Raw genomic sequence first — 18,542 nt, 5'->3', positions numbered from 1 at the left:
AGCTCAGAGGCCCACACTCCACGAGTGTCCAGTGGGCCCGCTTTGTGCATTTCAGCTTAACACGTCTTCGCGGTTCCTAGTCCATTGGCTAGCGAGCCCCCAAGAAGACCCATCCTTGATTTAACTTGCTTTCCTGGTTGCTACAGGCTTGCTCCAACTTTCCTGCAAAGGAGAAGTTCCTCAGACCTTGCTGGTCTGCACCGAAGCCAATCTCGACATCCTGTATCGGGTTGCTTTTGCCAAGGCATGTTGGGTCCAATCCGGATAACGACACCGCAGTCAACTAGATCCTTTGTAGAACAGCCCGAATCCAGCTCCTGGTCATCGTTGACACCTCCTGGACCTTGTGGCTGAAGAGACAAACTTCACCTTTTCACCTGAAACCACCCGACATCTGGTGGCATCTTCCTAATGCCGCTCTGGTCACTGACTAGTGGCCCAGAGTCTGTCTCCTCTGCTTTCAGGTTCTTCACATCTCTGATCCACCCTTGGATCCTCCCGGACACTTTTCCTCTGGTCACCTGCAGCATTTCTTCGCAGCTCTCCATTGGAATCGACGACAAAATCCGACACGAAAAGACACCTATGCACCCGGCTTCCCTGGGTGAGGTAGCACGAGTTCTCCGGTGCTCCCATGGGTCTTGACTCTTGAAGTATCCTAGTCTCAAAGGGTTCCATCGTAGTTCACCTAGAAGTGTCCTTAAATTGTAAAATTGTAACTTGTTCGTTTCTCATAGAAAGTCAATGGTAACCCGGGGCTGTGTTTAGACACTGCACGCGTCTGCCCTGGGCCTCCTACATCCTAACCTTTGGTTGTTCCTAGAAGCCCCAGTGATTCCATAGGACCCAGGCCTACTTTCTAACTCTCATGTGGTTCTTATACCCCCTATTTTAGCATATGGTGTGTGAGGCCCCTAGGCAAAACGTATACTGCGCAACTTGTTGTATGCTAATTAAGTTCCTTGTATTGTACTTTTACCTATGACCTCATAAAGGGTGCAGAGGGGTTGTGTTTAGAATAAATACATATATATTTGATATATACCTTGTGTGGTGTACTTTCATTTGGTACTCAAGAGATTATAAATAGTAAAACAACTTGCTTAACTTGGTGGGTTCAATCTACGAACTTCTAGTTATGCCATAAGAACACTCAAGTACTGTTAATGCTCCCTTGAAAGTAGAGCTGACGAATTCATCGATCTACTAAAGATATTACAGTCTAAGATTTCCTAGGGTGGCTGAAAGACCTGTTGCAACGTTGGTGTGGCAGAAAACAGAAACATCAGCTGGAATAGTGCCATATTTGTAAAAATACACATAGATAAAGTAAACTGATTAGTTCATGTGGAAATAATGATAAGACGGAAACATTTACATGTTTTCAAAGTATTATTCATGCATTGTTTAAGCTCAAGACTAATTTGCATATGACTAGTCTACATAGAGAGTGGGGCAGTGTTTTTTTATGATGGTTTGGAATGCAGTCACCACAAAGCGCCAGTGGCTGAGATGAATTCCATCATGACTTCCAACACGTGGTTGCTTGTTCTAGTAGATGCTCTTAGTTTGACAGGTATGCTCAGACATGGGTCTCTTGATCACTCTGTCAGGGCACTCAAACTAAACCTCACTCTCCAGGCTGAAATAGCTCTGGGTTGTTTGCGGAAGCAGTTCATAGTGCACTGTTCTTATTGGAAGAGGTCCAATGCTCATTTGCATATAACTGTCTGGCTTCTGACTAGAGATGGTGAAACATTATGGACTGGAATGCAACTCAAGCAAGACCTGGGACCCTGATGTAAGCCATCACCTGCTAGAGCGCACAACCTTACACCTCTCTGCTGAACTTGAATAAGGAAGACTCTGGTGTAGGGTGACCAACCGTCCGTAAATTTCACGGACAGTCCGTAATTTCGGCCGTTTGTCCGTTGTCCGTGAAGGATTGTTTAACGGACGCCATTTGTCCGTAATTTTAACTGGTCGCACAACCGGCACAGCGGGCCCCCACCTCTCTTCTTGACTGCGATACTGCTGAGGTCGGGTGTAACAGATTCCGAGGCAGTACAAGAGCTCAGATACCCATCAGCCTTGGCGAGGCACAGCGGGATGGCAACCCTCACACCTCCAGCCCTTGATGAGCCGTTAAGAGGTGCTTGAAGGTGACAGATGGAGGGGCTGCAGCTTCGAAGCAGGGGCATCTATTCGGATGCAAACAGCACTGAATGCATCTTGTATCTTCAATTGGTGTGAGACATTCCCTTTCTGCCCAGGGTTCCAAATATCCTAGAACCGGCCCTGATTACACCGAGGCAGCACGTGGTTCACTTCACAGAGCTTAATTACTGTCACTAAATTGTAAACAAACCTCGATTCTTCAAACATGCAGTCTATATTGTAATAAATTAGAGAAATGGCACAATTACACTCACACTGATTAACAAAGTATGGAGGACAATCAGTTAAATCAGTTCTCTTGGAGTATCTACTTTCAGTAATGTACATCAGTGTGGGGGGAGGGGGGCAAAACTAATATTTTGGAAACAGTGCCTGTCTTCTCATTGTCTTGTCCAGGAGGGGGTAAGGAGCCCTCCCCCACCCTGGAAGAGACCAAGATGATACTAGAATACTGCATACCCACCCACCCCTGTGTCCACCCAGGTGGATCCTGTTCCCCCTCCAGTGATGGCTCCTGTCCCCCCTTGTGGTGGCTCCTGCCCCCCCCCCGCCTGTGGTGGCTCCTGTCCCCCCTCCCCCCGCCTGTGATGGCTCCTGTCCCCCCCCTTTGGTGGATCCTGTCTCTGCCCTGGGCGGCTTCTGTCCCAGTCCTGGAATGGCTCCTGCAGCGAGGCAGAAGTTCTTGATGGGCTTCTTCTCAAAAAGGCTCAGCTCAAAATTAATACGAAAAGGTGGGCGAGTGAGTAAGTGAAGTGATGGGTGGATGAATTAGTGAAAGGGTGAATGGATGAATGAAAGATTGAATAGATGAATAATGGGAGGGGATGGATGGATTGATGAGTGAGTGGAAGGATGGAAGAGAGAAAACGGAAATAGCTGGATGGGTAAAAGGGTGTATGGATGAGTGAAAGGATGGATGAGTGAAAAGGTGGATGATGAGTGAGTGGGTGGATGGATGAGTGAAATGATGGATGTATTGATGTATTGATAAGTGCAAGGGCGAATGGATGGACGGATGAGTGAAAGGGTGGATGTAAGGATGGATGAGTGAGTGAAAGGGAAGGTAGATGGACAAAATGATAAATAGACCAGTGAAGGAGTGAAAGGATAAATGGATGAGAGAAAGGATGAATGAGTGATAGGGTCAATGGATGGACAAGAGACTGCCTCTTTTAAATGTGGAAATACAGAGAAGTCCAACAAAGAACAATAAACTCCAAAATATTCGAGTAACTTCAGAAGACTTCATCTTGAAAAAATCTGTAGAAGCCAAAACTGAGGAAGGATCCAATCGTCTTAAATTAAGAAGGATTATCTGAAAAGGAGAAAAAATGTAAACTTGGAGCAAAATAAAACATAAGATAATAAGATAATAACAATGCAACACAATGAATACAAATGCAAGAATTTAGATGTAAAATATTAGAAAGGTAATACATAGCTGTAAACATAGTAAAATCATATCACATCCCAGGGATGGATGGGAGGGATAATGTGAGCCTCTGTGTCTTTAATGAAATCCAGATTCTCTAGTCATGGTAATAGGAGAATCGCAATTTCATTACAAGAACGGAGGCTACATTATGCATGTTGGTAGCTTTGTAAAACAACATCAGACATATGTTCTATAGGTTTACAGTAATGTTGAGCAAAAGTGCTAGCGTTTGACCAATCAGCAGCTTAAAGAATATCTTCAAGGTTACCACCAGACCAGAGGGATTTGCTGGCCATAGCACCCCTAAGAGAGTGAGCCTGAAACTTATGTAAATCAACACCTGCTAAGCTCATAGCTGTTTTAACCCACCTAGCAATGGAAGTAGAGGAAATAGCTTTGTGAGGTCTAACAAAGGAAATAAGTAATTGATTGACATCAGGTGGACGAAGAAGAGACATTCTCTGGTCATACTCCTTCAAACAATCAACAACACAAAGTTTAGGACAGGAGTCAAAGCGGGGATAGAAAATAGAATCAGACATAGATTTAGTTCTTCTATAGATTTCGAACTTCACACCAAACATGTTGTAGGACGTAAAGGAGATGTCTAAAGCTTTAACATCAGAGACTCTTTTACAGGAAATAAGACAAAGAAGAGTGGCAAGTTTGAAAGAGAGAAGCTTCCTGTTAAGGGAAGTGTTATCAGGCCAAGAAGAAAAAAGGTCTAAAATCAAATTAACATCCCAAAGAGAATCATACTTATGTTTTGGGGGGTCTTCTTAGACGGATGCTCTTCATAACTCTACAAATGATAACATTTTTACCTACCGTTTTACCATTCACAAGAATATGACCAGCGGAAATAGCAGATCTATAGCAATTGATGGTTCTATAGCTAAGACCTCTATCAAATTGTTCACACAGAAAATTAACTATGTCAACAATAGGTGCTTCAAGGGAATCCAGGTTCCTTTCCACCCACCAACGAACCCAAGATCTCCAGATGTTGTTATATCTGTAGTGGGTGCCTGGTGACCATGATTCTGAGAGGAGAGTTGAAGCTGTAGACGAAAGTCCTGAGACCTTGTTTGATCTCCTGACACTCTCCAAACAAGAAGGTTCAAACTCCCTGTTTGTATTAGAGGATGAGTTTCGCCATCTACGCTTGTTAGGAGATGATCTAGGCAAGGGATTAGGAAGGGAGTGTCGTAAGCCAGTTCCAGAGCTGTTGGGAACGAAGCCTGAGAGGGCCAGAAGGGAGTCACTAGAACAAGGGAGCATTGATTGATTTTCACTTTCTGAAAGACTCTTTGGATCATGGCAAAGGGGGGAAAGGCATAAGCCCTCAGATTCTTCCATGGTTGGAGAAAGACGTTCACGGCTAGAGCTCCGGGATCGGGCATCCAACTGAAGTATTTTTCCAGTTGAAACGTTAGTGAAAAGATCTATTTCCAATGGTCCCCAAACCATATTCAGACGGTTGAAGATGGAAATGTCGAGTTTCCAATCGCTGTGATCTTTGAGGAATCTCGAGTTCCAGTCTGCAGAGATGTTCGCTTTCCCTGGAAGGTATTCTGCTTTCAGAGCAATTTTGTGTTCTAGGCAGAACATCCAAAGTTTTTTTGCCAGGTTCGAAAGGTCTGCAGACTTGGTGCCACCTAGGCGGTTTATATAGGCCACTGCGGACATGTTGTCCATCTTCAAAATGACCGATCGTCCTTGCAGTGAGCGTTTGAAACTCATCAAAGCGTAAAGACCAGCTGTGAGTTCTAAATAATTTATGTGTTGAGAAGACTCTTCCAGCGACCACGTTCCACCGGTATTCTGGTTGAGAAGGCAGGCTCCCCAGCCATGCATGCTGGCATCTGATTCCAAAACGAATTCGGGTTTCGCACCGAAAATCGCTTTCCCGTTCCAAGCTTCCAGGTTTTCTAGCCACCAGTTCAGTTCCAGCTTGGCATCCAGGTCTAGGGAGATGTGATCCTCGTACCAGAGACCGGACCTTAGGGCTCTCGCTTTCACCCTCTGGAGGGCTCGATAATTCAGAGGACCAGGGAAAATTGCTTGGATAGAGGAAGAAAGAAGACCGAGGAGTCTTGCGAGTTCTCTGAGGGGAAACTCTTGGAGTTTCAAGACACGACAAATTTCTTTTTTTTATTTTTGTAATTTTTTTGGGAGGGAGAAGAAGGAGACACTTGGATGTATCTACAGTGAACCCCAAAAATTCCATCGACCTTGAAGGAGTCAAGACCGACTTTTCCTTGTTGATGATGAAGCCTAAATTTTCTAGAAGGTCCATAACTGTTTTCAGATCTTGAGAGATTTGAGAAAGTTCCTGAGACATAATTAGAATGTCGTCTAGATAGATGATCAAACGAATTCCTCTTTCTCTTAGAAAGGAGGCAATTGGTCTCATGACCTTGGTAAAGCACCAAGGGGCTGAAGAAAGACCGAAAGGAAGGGCTTTGAACTGGTACAATCGATCTTTCCAAAGAAATTGGAGAAATGGTTGATGAATTTCTGCCATAGGAATGGTGAAGTAAGCATCTTTCAGGTCTAGTTTTACTAGCCAATCTCCTTCTAAAAGGACATCCCTCAAAAGGTGAATCCCTTCCATTTTGAAGTGCCTGTATACTAAAAATTTGTTGAGGTGTTTTAAGTTTATAACAGGTCTCCAACCTTTGTCTTTTTTCTCTGTGAGGAAAAGGGTGCTTATGAACCTGAGTTCCTCTAGGGAGACTTCTAAGATCGCACCTTTTTTGAGCATGGAAGAGATCTCTTCCTCTATTATTTTCTGCTGGTCTGAGGGGATTAGGGAATGTTTTGGAAGAGAAGACTGAGTTGGAATCTCTGTGAAGTCCATTTTGAAACCTCTGACTGTGTTCAAGACCCAAGGATCTTGAGTAATCTTTCTCCAGGTCTGGAAAAAGAACTTGAGTCTCCCTCCCACCTCTGAGGGGAAAGAAAGAGGGGAAGGAGGGGTGAGAGTACTCACTTGTTGTGGTGTCGGTAGAGGATTGGCCACGTAATCTATATCCTCTTGAGCGCATGCCGCGTCCTCTCTGGGGAAAGAATTGTGAGTTGTTGAATTGCTGATAGCCTCTTCCGGAATCTCTTGATCTTGAGGAGGGCCTTTGGTTAAACCGGCCCGAAGAGAGGCCCCTTCTTCCGGCCCTAGCAAAAAGGTTGTTATTAAAGACGTTACGCATAATCTGTTGGGCTTTATCCAAAGCCGTAAAAGTAGAGACATATTTGCCGAGAGTTTTAATGAGATCTTCTCCAAAAAGTAGACCTTTAGGATTTTGAGAGTTCTCCTTGTCGGCCATGTCCGAAAGCATCGGGTTTATCTTGGTTAGAACAACTCTACGTCTTTCAGCATTCAAGCTGGCATTAGCGTTCCCTAGCAGAATTAAAGCTCTCTGACTCCAGCCTCTGATTAAGTCAATATTAAGGGGAGTACCATTGAGGTGGCTCTCCTCCGCTGCGTCAATAATTCTAGCCAAAGGAAAAGAACGTCCAGGACTTGGTCCTGACAACCCTTGAGGGACCTCTCCATACCTTTGCGAGGATCCCGTCCAAGTTTAAAAAGGAATTTTATCAATTCAGGGTCCAAATTAGGAGTTTGGCAGACTTTTTCATCAATGGAAGGTCTTGAACACTCAGCTCGCAGGATGGTGCGAGTGTTGCGCTCAAGAGGAAATCTCAACCATTTATTAATGAATTTTGCCACGTGTTCATAAGGCCACCATTCCGAACTCCTAGGATGTTTAAGATTAAGGGGTGAAAACATTTCTTCCCCGAGAGGGTCAAGAATAGTATCTTTTGGACCAGAGGAAGATTCTGGAGGGTTAAAAAGGTCTTCATCATAGTCATCATTTAAATCAAGCACATATTCGTCGGGTGTGTCAGAGGAATTATCATCTCTGAGATCATTGTCAAGTATATGGTCATGAGCACTTGGATATTGTGTGCCGCTAAGGACACCAGGGTGTCTTGTGCCTTGAGGGGCACCATAATAAGCTGTACCGCGATGGACACCATGATGAGTTGTGCCGCGAAGGACACCAAGAGGTTTTGAGGTGCAGGGACCTCCCAGATAAAGCGAGGTGCTAGGACCTCCAACAGTGCTCTTAGGGGCAAATTGTTCAATGTTTTTAACCTTTCTTACTTTTTTACCCCTTGAATTGTCAATATCAATTGAATGACCTTCATAAAACTCATCCTCATCAGGAGAGATAGATCTCTTAGAAGACATCACATTTCTCAAAGATCCACGTATGCAGGATTGCACTTCGTCATTCAACACACTTTTAAAGCGTTCACCCTCAACATTGGGAGTAGGGGCAGAAGCACCCTCAGAATCCGATGCAGACATGTGTCAATAATTAAAATATAGCTAGAGCTTAAAGCGATTAAGGTTTCTCTCTTGTTTTTTTTTTTGTTTTTTTATATTGAAAGAGGCGGAGCTTCAATGTTTTTTTGTTTTATGAAGTTAAATAAATCAAATATAAGAAAAGATTACAGTTTAAATCAAATATTAGCGTTTTTAACGAGGCACAGCTGATCGCGATGGCTGAGTAACGAACTCGAAATCGCTCGCGATCAGCTGCACCTTCAGTATCCATGGGAATCGACACCACGCGCCAGAGATTGCCACAATGCTCGTCTCTAGGGGGAGGAAAGGACCTAGGCAACGCGCTTACGTTGCCGCCGAGGTCCTTTCCTTGAATAACAATGAAAGTTTTACTCGCGTTTCGAGCGCGATCATTACACGGCATGTAAATAAAATAAAACATTCGAAGCTGTAAAACGCGCACGAAGACAGAGGAAAGGAGGTGGAAGTAAAAGAAGGATGCCAAAGGGGGAAGGCAAGTGGCAAACTTAACATTAAAATAACGTTAAATAACGATAAAATACAGCGAATACTCACGTGTCTGAAAGAAAAAAACGTTAGGAAAAAGGCATACACATACAAGAGGTGCAAGAGGAATATATATAAACATGAACCAACCTAGGTCAAAAGGACCAAAGGGAAGGAAGGAAGGAGGGGATTTCCATAAATTGGAAATCGGTATGGAGGTAAATGGGAAAGAGAGGGGGAACAATAGCCCAAACCACAAAATTACATTAAATAATATTAATAAGATAAGGTAACAAGGAAAGGCAACTTATCTGCTCAGAGCCGCATTCAAAAGAGGCAGTCTCTTGTTGGCTCATGCCCTTTATTTGTTATGAATCTTCTTTATGGAACCTTTTAATTGTGATGTATGCGGCTGCTTAGAGACGCATTAAAAGGTTTATGCATAATGTGAGCCTCCGTGTCTTTAATGAAATCCAGATTCTCTAGTCCTGGTAATAGGAGAATCGCAATTCATGAGCGGATGAGTAGATGGCTGGATGGGTGGGTGGATGGATGGATGGATGGAAGGAAGGGTGGGTGGATGGATGGAAGGAAGGATTGCTAACTGAAAGAGTCGATGGAGAGAGAAAGGGAGGATGATGGATGACTGAAAGGGTGGATGGGTGGAAGGATCAGTGACTGGACGGATGAATGAGTAGGTCAAAGGATGGCTGGAAAGGTGAAAGGGTAAATCACTGGATGGAAGAGTGAATGGATGGATAGGTAGAAGAGTGAATGGCTGAGTGTACAGATGGATAGGGTGAAAGGGCTGATGGATGGATAATGGATGGATGAGTGAAAGGATGGATGAAGGGATGGATGAGTGAAATGAAAGGTGGAAGGATACATGATGGATAGGTTTGCAAATGGCTGAATATGTCTAGATATGGCTGGGCTTACTTATATACAATTGCGCGACCTCTGATGTGTCTGTAAAACTTATCCAATTGTCCTGAAGTTTTGTCCTGAATTTTGACCTCCTGTCCTGAATTTGTGTCCTGAATTTTGACCCTTTGTCCTGAATTTTTACACTCACCATCCTGAATTTGCACCAATGCCAGTTGGTCACCCTACTCTGGTGGATTCTAGAAATTGCTGTGGAAACATACAACGCTCACACTCTGGTTGCATGAGGCTAAAGCCCTTGTTGATATTGCATGAAAAGAGATACTCCAAGACAGAACCGCCTGGGCGCCATCTTGTGTGACAGTATTTGTGTCATTGAAGATCTTACAGCGGTTCTCTGGTGTGTGTCCAATCCGAGCAAGCTCTGCCGCGCCGAGATCCCTTCCTCGCGGCTTTCTGGCTTATGAGGGGCACTGCTGTGGGGCTGAGTTGAGGACAGGGCCCCTGGCAGCTTGGGGCCCGGACCTGTCCTTCACTTCTACGGAGGAGGAGCTCACATGGTGGATAAGCTACCCACAAGTTAAAGGTAGAGTACCTGTCTCCGTTTGATTACATACGTATTTGTTTAACATGAACGTCTGCATATTTTGTATATGTTTTATAAGAGGATGCCATTGTGATATATAGCGCCCTACGCCTCTATCGCAAAAAAGGCTTTCAAGACAGAGAGTAAAATGCTGAAAACATGTATTAATTTATTTATTTATTGGAAACATGCTGACTGACACAGCATCTGCTGCTCCAGAGGCCTGGAAATCGCAGACATATCCAGTTTCTTCCCAAGTCTGAGCCACCATTCCATCCTTCCTCCTTAGAGGAGACATCGCTTCTAGGCACTAGGAGAATCTGGCATCTGCAACGCTGGGTGTGGAATGGGCGCAGCAGGCTGGTGTTCCCTTTTGGGGGGCTTAGCTGTTCTCCCCCAGGGTGTGCTTGTCGAACAGGTACTCGCCCATGCCGTTTTGGGGCACGCCCAGGCGCTTCAGGTTGGTGATGTAATCTCCAAGTTCTTTGATGGCCTTCACCTGCTCCTCCAGGTACTCAGACTCCAGGAAGTCACAGAGCTGTCAAAAGAGACAAAACCAAGGTTACTTAAGTGACTGAAACAGAGTTGATAAAGAAAAAGAAAGCACGAGGGAAAGAATAAATCAGACAGTAAAGGGGTAAACCTATCAAAAGAGGTCAGAATAGTAGAACGAGTACTTCTAGAGCAAAGTGAGCGAGCAATCATATGGGCGCCCAGTGACCCCTGTAGAAGCACATAAATGTGTTTGTCTGTCTTGGAGTGATTGATCTGCTACTGCCAGGTTTTCTTGCTCTTGCTAACTGGCCTAAAAGATGTGCCCATGTCTGAGCCCCCATGTTCCCCATCCTGGCACTCAAGACCCGAAAGTTAAAACAGCTTGCTGAGCCGAAGCTATGCACAGTTCTGCTACTGAAAGGACCATATACTAATTCACATGAGCCCAGTCAGGCACCTGCTTGTCTTCTTGGTGGTAATCCGGTCATGCCATTGATACTAAAACTGAGGGTGTAGTAGGCCTCATATTGCTTGTAACAGGGAGACCATGGCCATAGCTGGTGTCTAGGCAATGCCTTGGGTGGAAATGTCTTTGATTCACAAACCATTTTTGTGATAAACGGGTTTGACTCCAACAAACATGATGCAAAAAGAACAATTGATGGACAGAATGCAGAAAAATGTCATACATTCCCCCCAGTATAGAGATCTGGGCCTAAATCCATTATTTTCTTTGCTCACCATGCCATTCCAGTTTGGACCCAGCCAGAGGCAAATCAGTCTTGACCCCGCACCCAATGGGAACAGTCCAGCCCGAACTGCCAGACCAGGTCCCACATGGACTGGAAACAAGCATCCTAGGACCGGTTCGGGCTTTCAGCCCTCATCAGCTAGGATAGCTTGACTCCAGTGGCATGGAGAGCACAGGACCCACGTCTGCGCATACCTGTCCCACTCGGGGTGACAAATGGAAAAAAAACAAATGATGGACAGAATGCAGAACAATGTCATACATTCAACCCAGTACGGAGAACTGGGAATAAATCCATTATTTTTTTGCTCACCATGTTTGGACCCAGCCATATGTAAAACAGTGTTGACCCTGCGCCCAATGGGAACAGTCCAGCCCGAACTGCCAGGCCAGACTGATTTGCATATGGCTTGGTCCAAACTGGGGTGGCGTAGTGGGCAAAATAACAATGGATTTAATCCAGATCTCTTGATTGGGGGAGAATGTTTGCATCATTCAGCATTCGGTCCATCATTTGTTGCAGTTACACTTTTCGCCCAAAGTGGGACGGGTGTGCCGAGACATGGGTCCCATGCTCACTGTGCCACTGGATTCAAGCTAGCCTGGCTGATAAAGGGTTAAGGGTGACATACCCCGAAACCAGTCCCAGGAGGCTTGTTTCTGGTCCAGGGAGGACCTGGCTGGGCAGTTCGGTCTGGACTGTTCCCATGAGGCACAGGGTCAAGACTGATTTGGATATGGCTGGGTTTGACTTGTCTCTTGACTGGGGGAGAATGTTTGAATCATTCAGCATTCCATCCATCATTTGTTGCAGTTACACTTTTCGCCCAAAGTGGGACTGGTATGGCGAGACGTGGGTCCCTTGCTCACTGTGCCACTGGATTCAAGCTAGCCAGGCTGATGAAGGGTGACAAACCCCGAAACCGGTCCCATGATGCTTGTTTCGGGTCCAGGGAGGACCTGGTTTGGCAGTTCGGTCTGGACTGTTCCCATGAGGCACAGGGTCAAGACTTATTTACATATGGCTGGGTCCAAACTTGGAGGGCGTAGTGAGCAAAAGAACAATGGATTTAACCCAGGTCTCTTGACTGGGGGAGAATGTTTGAATCATTCAGAATTCCGTCCATCAGTTGTTGCAGTTACAATCCAAAAAATATGGGACAGTGTTTTCTGTGCTAACCGCCACTGCCCTCACATTAGCGCAGTGAGCACAGCACTGTGTGGAACAAGCTATCCCCAAGGGATGCTGCAAGAGGAATAGGTTTGTGCGCCTGTAAGGATACCTTGTTCTCTGCCTGAAAAGCATCTTGCACTGCCCATGCCTTTAGGCTCCCCTAAGAAGCGCAGAGGGTTAAGGGATGTAAGCTTCAAGAGGAGTGAAGCAGGGCAACAACGATGTGGGGGAGGGGATTAATTTGATATGTTGAAGAGATTGGAGTTAATGATAGAAGGGGCGACATGGGAGACACACAAACACCAGATTAGCACAGACTGTTTACTATCAATTTAATAACGAGGGGAACAGTATAGTTGTCTAGTGATAGCATTGCATATTTTTTGAACAATTAGGTGACCACTTTTAAAACGTAATATAATTGATATTAATGCAAATGTAGTATGTACAGTGGCACACAGCATTTTAATGGATGTTTAATTAATTTTCCAGTTACCCCTGATGAAGGGCCCACGGAGGCCCGAAATGCATTGGGTTGTTAATAAACTGCTTTGGATGAAATGTGCTTCAGTGCGTATTCTTGATAGAAGAGGTTCGGATGGCCCATCATGAATACTAGAAACTTTGGAAATTGGCATTTCCTTGCACGTGGACCTAACAATGGTTAACTAAAAAGATGAAGAAGTTTAAATATGGATTACATAGGACTCATTGGATAATGAATACTTTGATCTGCTGACGCAGCAGCGATTGTGCCATGGTTTTGGGGCACGAGTTTTGTGTCCCAGCGTTGTGACTTTAGGCTCCCCTGGCATGTTCCTAGCTTTGCCCAGCCACATCAGCACCATAGGGCAGTGCACATCATTTTGTCAGTAGCCTTTACTTAGCTCTTGTTGCTACTGTAAGTATACCTGTGTGTGTTACCTGCGGGCAAAGTTACCATACCAGGGGGCACCAAAAGTACAAAGGGAGACAGCAGCAATTGCTACCTGCAAGTCATCCTGCAACTCGAAAAATGAGCATGCCTTTTTGAAGCACATTCAAAGGAAGGTGATATGGCATTTGTGTGCTGGAGGTAGATGCCTCAAACAGTGGAACACTCGGGCCTGATTCACAAACCTAAACTAAGGGCCATATGTATCAAGCAAATTAGCATTTGCAAAGGCCGAAATTCGATTCGGCCTTTGCGAATGCTAATTTGCTAAATGGTATGTATGAAACATTCTGGCAGCAAAATAAGGAATCGCAAAATTTGCCATTCCTTATTTTGCGATTGCACCTAAGGAATCGCAAATTGTGCGATTCCTTAAATGCAATGTATCAAAGAAAAATTAATGCAAAAATGCCCATAAGGATTCTCAAATTACCACCAACTTCTAGTTGGTGGTAAGTTGCGAATTCTTTTTAAAAAGCAATTTATTTAAAATCCAAAGGTGCCATATGACGCTCATACAGTCCCTGAGATAGCCTTGTAAGGACTCAAACTTATGCCTTCTGGTTACACTAGGATCTCTTTTTTAACAAGCATTTGCAATGCAATAGGTCTCGCATTAGGAAAGTTTCAGCTATTGTTATTGTAAATGACACATTTTTTATTTATGTGTTGGTTTTGAAAATAGCAACGTTAATAGCTTTGTCATTTACAATGCCAATAGTTATACCTTTCGCAAATGTGACACCTATAGCATTTGTAATGCAATATGTGTTGTATTCACGTGACTTAGATATATTGATATTACAAATAACAATGACTTTTAATTTTTTTTAATAATTAATACTTGATAGTGATTTAAAATGGCAATAGCTTAAACCTGTGTAAATAACTTTTGGGAAGATTATGTTCAGTGTATTTGATTGGAGCTAGATAGATAGATAGGTAGTTAGATATAGAGTGAGGGCGATAGATAGATAGATAGATAGAGTGAGGGCGATAGATAGATAGATAAATAGATAGATAGATAGATAGATAGATAGATAGATAGACAGATAGATAGATAGATAGATAGATAGATAGATAGATAGATAGATAGATAGATAGATAGATAGATAGATAGATAGATAGATAGATAGATAGATAGATAGATAGATAGATAGATAGATAGATAGATAGATAGATAGATAGATAGATAGATAGATAGATAGATAGAGTGAGGGCGATAGATAGATAGATAGATAGATAGATAGATAGATAGATAGATAGATAGATAGATAGATAGATAGATTGATAGATAGATAGAGTGAGGGCAATAGATAGATAGATAGAGTGAGGGCAATAGATAGATAGATAGATAGATAGATAGATAGAGTGAGGGAATGGATAGATAGATAGATAGAGCGAGGGTGATAGATAGATAGATAGATAGATAGATAGATAGATAGATAGATAGATAGATAGAGTGAGGGAGATAGATAGAGAGATAGATAGATAGATAGATAGATAGATAGATAGATAGATAGATAGATAGATAGATAGATAGATAGATAGATAGATAGATAGATAGATAGATAGGATAGATAGTATACTTTACTGAGAACCCACTAAATGTGTTAACACAGGGTCAGTTCCTCAAGGGACTCTTGAACCCATGTATCCATGAAAAATCAAATAGAGGTGCTTATGTATATGAGGCTAGGTACTGCAGATGACCTCAAACTCCATGCACATCTGAGGACCACAAAAAAAGTAATTTAGTTAAAAGCCCCATCCACGAAGACATCATAGAAGCCAAGTAGGCTAATATCAGAACTTATGAGAACCCTCAATACTGATATGCTCATCTGCTAGATTATTTGAGAAACCATAGAATCCATGTCCACCAGAAGAGCACCTCTGAGATCACGCAAGCCTAATGCATCAGGGCACTGCTGAAATCCTTACACTAGTGGCTGTACTCCATCTCTAGCACTAGACAACCCACACAGTTGATATACAAAAGGCCAGCACCTGTTAACTCAAAAGCACTAGAATCTCACGGAAGACATGTTCTTTACAGCACCTCTGATAACTTCACAGAACCTTTTGTGTAGGAGTATTCATTCGCTTAAAGGAAACAAAGAGCACCCCCAGATACCTTAAGTAAATACTGGGTGCTTCTGTGCTATATTGATATTAGAGCAAGAGTTTCCAGGTCATCCCATGTCATCTGGACATCTTTTTTTATTCTAGCTCTTATTCTGGCTTTTATTCTAGATTCTGGAAGTTGTAGTCTTAGATAATTTTACTTGATACAAGTGGACAGGCATGCCTGAAAACAATGATTCAATTACATCAAACAGTTGGTTCAAGAGAAAGAGCAATAGCAAAATATAATTACACACAGCAAACTAAGATTAGCAAATCATACTGAATAAGAACAAGACAGTGAAGGGGCAGGAGAGAGTGAGACAGAAATAGAGGAAGAGTGGAGAGGCCAGGACAGTGAAGGGGCAGGAGAGAGTGAAACGGAAACTGAGGAAGAGTGGAGAGGCCAAGAGAGTGAAAGGGCAGGAGAGAGTGAGACAGAAATAGAGGATGAGTGGAGAGGCCAGGACAGTGAAGGGGCAGGAGAGAGTGAAACGGAAACTGAGTAAGAGTGGAGAGGCCAAGACAGTGAAGGGGCAGGAGAGAGTGAGACAGAAATAGAGGAAGAGTGGAGAGGCCAAGACAGTGAAGGGGCAGGAGAGAGCGAAACGGAAACTGAGGAAGATTGTAGAGGCCAAGACAGTGAAGGGGCAGGAGAGAGTGAGACAGAAATAGAGGAAGAGTGGAGAGGCCAAGACAATGAAGAGGCAGGAGAGAGTGAGAGAGAAATAGAGGAAGAGTGGAGAGGCCAGGACAGTGAAGGGGCAGTAGAGAGTGAAACGGAAACTGAGGAAGAGTGGAGAGGCCAAGAGAGTGAAAGGGCAGGAGAGAGTGAGACAGAAATAGAGGAAGAGTGGAGAGGCCAAGACAGTGAAGGGGCAGGAGAGAGTGAAACGGAAACTGAGGAAGAGTGGAGAGGCCAAGACAGTGAAGGGGCAGGAGAGAGTAAAACGGAAACAGAGGAAGATTGTAGAGGCCAACACAGTGAAGGGGCAGGAGAGAGTGAAACGGAAACAGAGGATGAGTGGAAAGGCCAAGACAGTGAAGGGGCAGGAGAGAGTGAAACGGAAACTGAGGAAGAGTGGAGAGGCCAAGACAGTGAAGGGGCAGGAGAGAGCGAAACGGAAACTGAGGAAGATTGTAGAGGCCAACACAGTGAAGGGGCAGGAGAGAGTGAAACGGAAACAGAGGATGAGTGGAAAGGCCAAGACAGTGAAGGGGCAGGAGAGAGTGAGACAGAAATAGAGGAAGAGTGGGGAGGCCAAGACAATGAAGGGGCAGGAGAGAGTGAGAGAGAAATAGAGGAAGAGTGGAGAGGCCAGGACAGTGAAGGGGCAGGAGAGAATGAAACGGGAACTGAGGAAGAGTGGAGAGGCCAACAGAGTGAAAGGGCAGGAGAGAGTGAGACAGAAATAGAGGAAGAGTGGAGAGGCCAAGACAGTGAAGGGGCAGGAGAGAGTGAAACGGAAACTGAGGAAGAGTGGAGAGGCCAAGACAGTGAAGGGGCAGGAGAGAGTAAAACGGAAACAGAGGAAGAGTGGAGAGGCCAAGACAGTGAAGGGGCAGGAGAGAGTGAGACAGAAATAGAGGAAGAGTGGAGAGGCCAGGACAGTGAAGGGGCAGGAGAGAGTGAAACGGAAACTGAGGAAGAGTGGAGAGGCCAAGACAGTGAAGGGGCAGGAGAGAGTGAGACAGAGATAGAGGAAGAGTGGAGAGGCCAAGACAGTGAAGGGGCAGGAGAGAGTGAAACGGAAACTGAGGAAGAGTGGAGAGGCCAAGACAGTGAAGGGGCAGGAGAGAGTTAGACAGAAATAGAGGAAGAGTGGAGAGGCCAAGACAGTGAAGGGACAGGAGAGAGTGAGAGAAATAGAGGAAGAGTGGAGAGGCCAAGGCAGTGAAGGGGCAGGAGAGAGTGAGAAAGAAATAGAGGAAGAGTGGAGAGGCCAAGACAGTGAAGGGGCAGGAGAGAGTGAGACAGAAATAGAGGAAGAGTGGAGAGGCCAAGACAGTGAAGGGGCAGGAGAGAGTGAGACAGATATATAGGAAAAGTGGAGAGAGAGGAGAGAGTGGTGTGAGAGGAGAGAGTGGGGAGAGTGAGGATAGTGAGGATAGGGGAGATTGAAGTGAGAGGGAGGGGAGAGTGGTGAGAGGGGAGAATGGGGGAGTGAGGAGAGGGAAGAGGGGAGAAAGGGGAGAGGAGAAGAGAGGAGAGAGGAGAGGAGAGGGGAGAGTGGAGAGACTGAGGGGAGGGGAGAGTCAGGAGATAGAGGAGAGGAGATTTTATAGTATTGTTAGAAAGGAAATGTAACTAAATAAGGGGGGATGCAAGAGGAGAATGATATGGGAGTGACCAAGAGCGTGAGAGAGAGAGAAATATATTCTAGGATAGCTGAGTGGACTAAAGCGATTACCCGAGACATTTGCCTGGGACTTGTAGACTAAAACTAGCGTCACGTCTTTCTGACGCCAAAGAATCGAGAACCATTGAGTCGGGTAACACAGACACCTGTTTGGCGCGCCTGGAGATGAGTGGGAGTCTGCAATGCGCTGTATCAAAGGTCGCTATCAGCTGTCCAAGAGTCAGAGACTTTTAAAAAATACAGGCAGAGATAACAGCTTGGAAACTTATACTGGATGGCTCATTAGCAGATCATATAAACAGCCCTGGCACGTGCAGGGCCTATGCCCTGGAAAGGGAGAGCACCAGGAAAGAATAGGAGAGAGCCACACAGGACCAGCGTGAAAGGTGACACAGACATGATTAGACAGCGACACAAGGAACAAAATAAAACACACAGAATGAAACACAGGTAGACAAGCACCAAACAAAAAGAGGAAAAGGGCACCCAAAGCTGGGAAACAAATAAAGAATCATAACGAACTGAAAGGTACATGCAAGTCAAACGCACCTACAAAGTTAGTGAGAGATGAACAAGAGAATGTTGTAAGTTGGCCAATAGAAAGAAGTACAGCAAGAGAACGAAAGTGGAGATAAAAAAGGCAAGGAAAGATGGCAGAGGCGAGCAGATCGAATAAACAATATACACAGACACTTGTGCAGACTGAAAGAAACCTGCCCCACCGCACCCAGACTGTGTGACTGCAGGTTTGGGGTA

General features: G+C 44.6%; 1 protein-coding gene across 1 annotated transcript in view; it reads right to left on the bottom strand.

Annotated features, from left to right (window-relative positions):
• Positions 1-10,294: 10,294 nt before the first annotated feature.
• Positions 10,295-18,542, bottom strand: part of LOC147701531 (ferritin heavy chain B-like) — a 177,036-nt gene continuing 168,788 nt past the window's right edge. The window contains exon 4 of the mRNA XM_086930208.1: positions 10,295-10,483. Coding sequence (XP_086786334.1) covers positions 10,328-10,483 — 156 coding nt within the window. The 3' untranslated portion in view covers positions 10,295-10,327. The remainder of the gene's footprint in view (positions 10,484-18,542) is intronic.

This window comes from Lissotriton vulgaris, chromosome 7 (genome assembly GCF_964263255.1).
Source record: "Lissotriton vulgaris chromosome 7, aLisVul1.2, whole genome shotgun sequence".
Lineage (NCBI taxonomy): Eukaryota > Metazoa > Chordata > Amphibia > Caudata > Salamandridae > Lissotriton > Lissotriton vulgaris.
The sequence above is the reverse complement of the archived record's forward strand: the minus strand, read 5'-3'. Positions and strand labels throughout refer to the sequence as shown.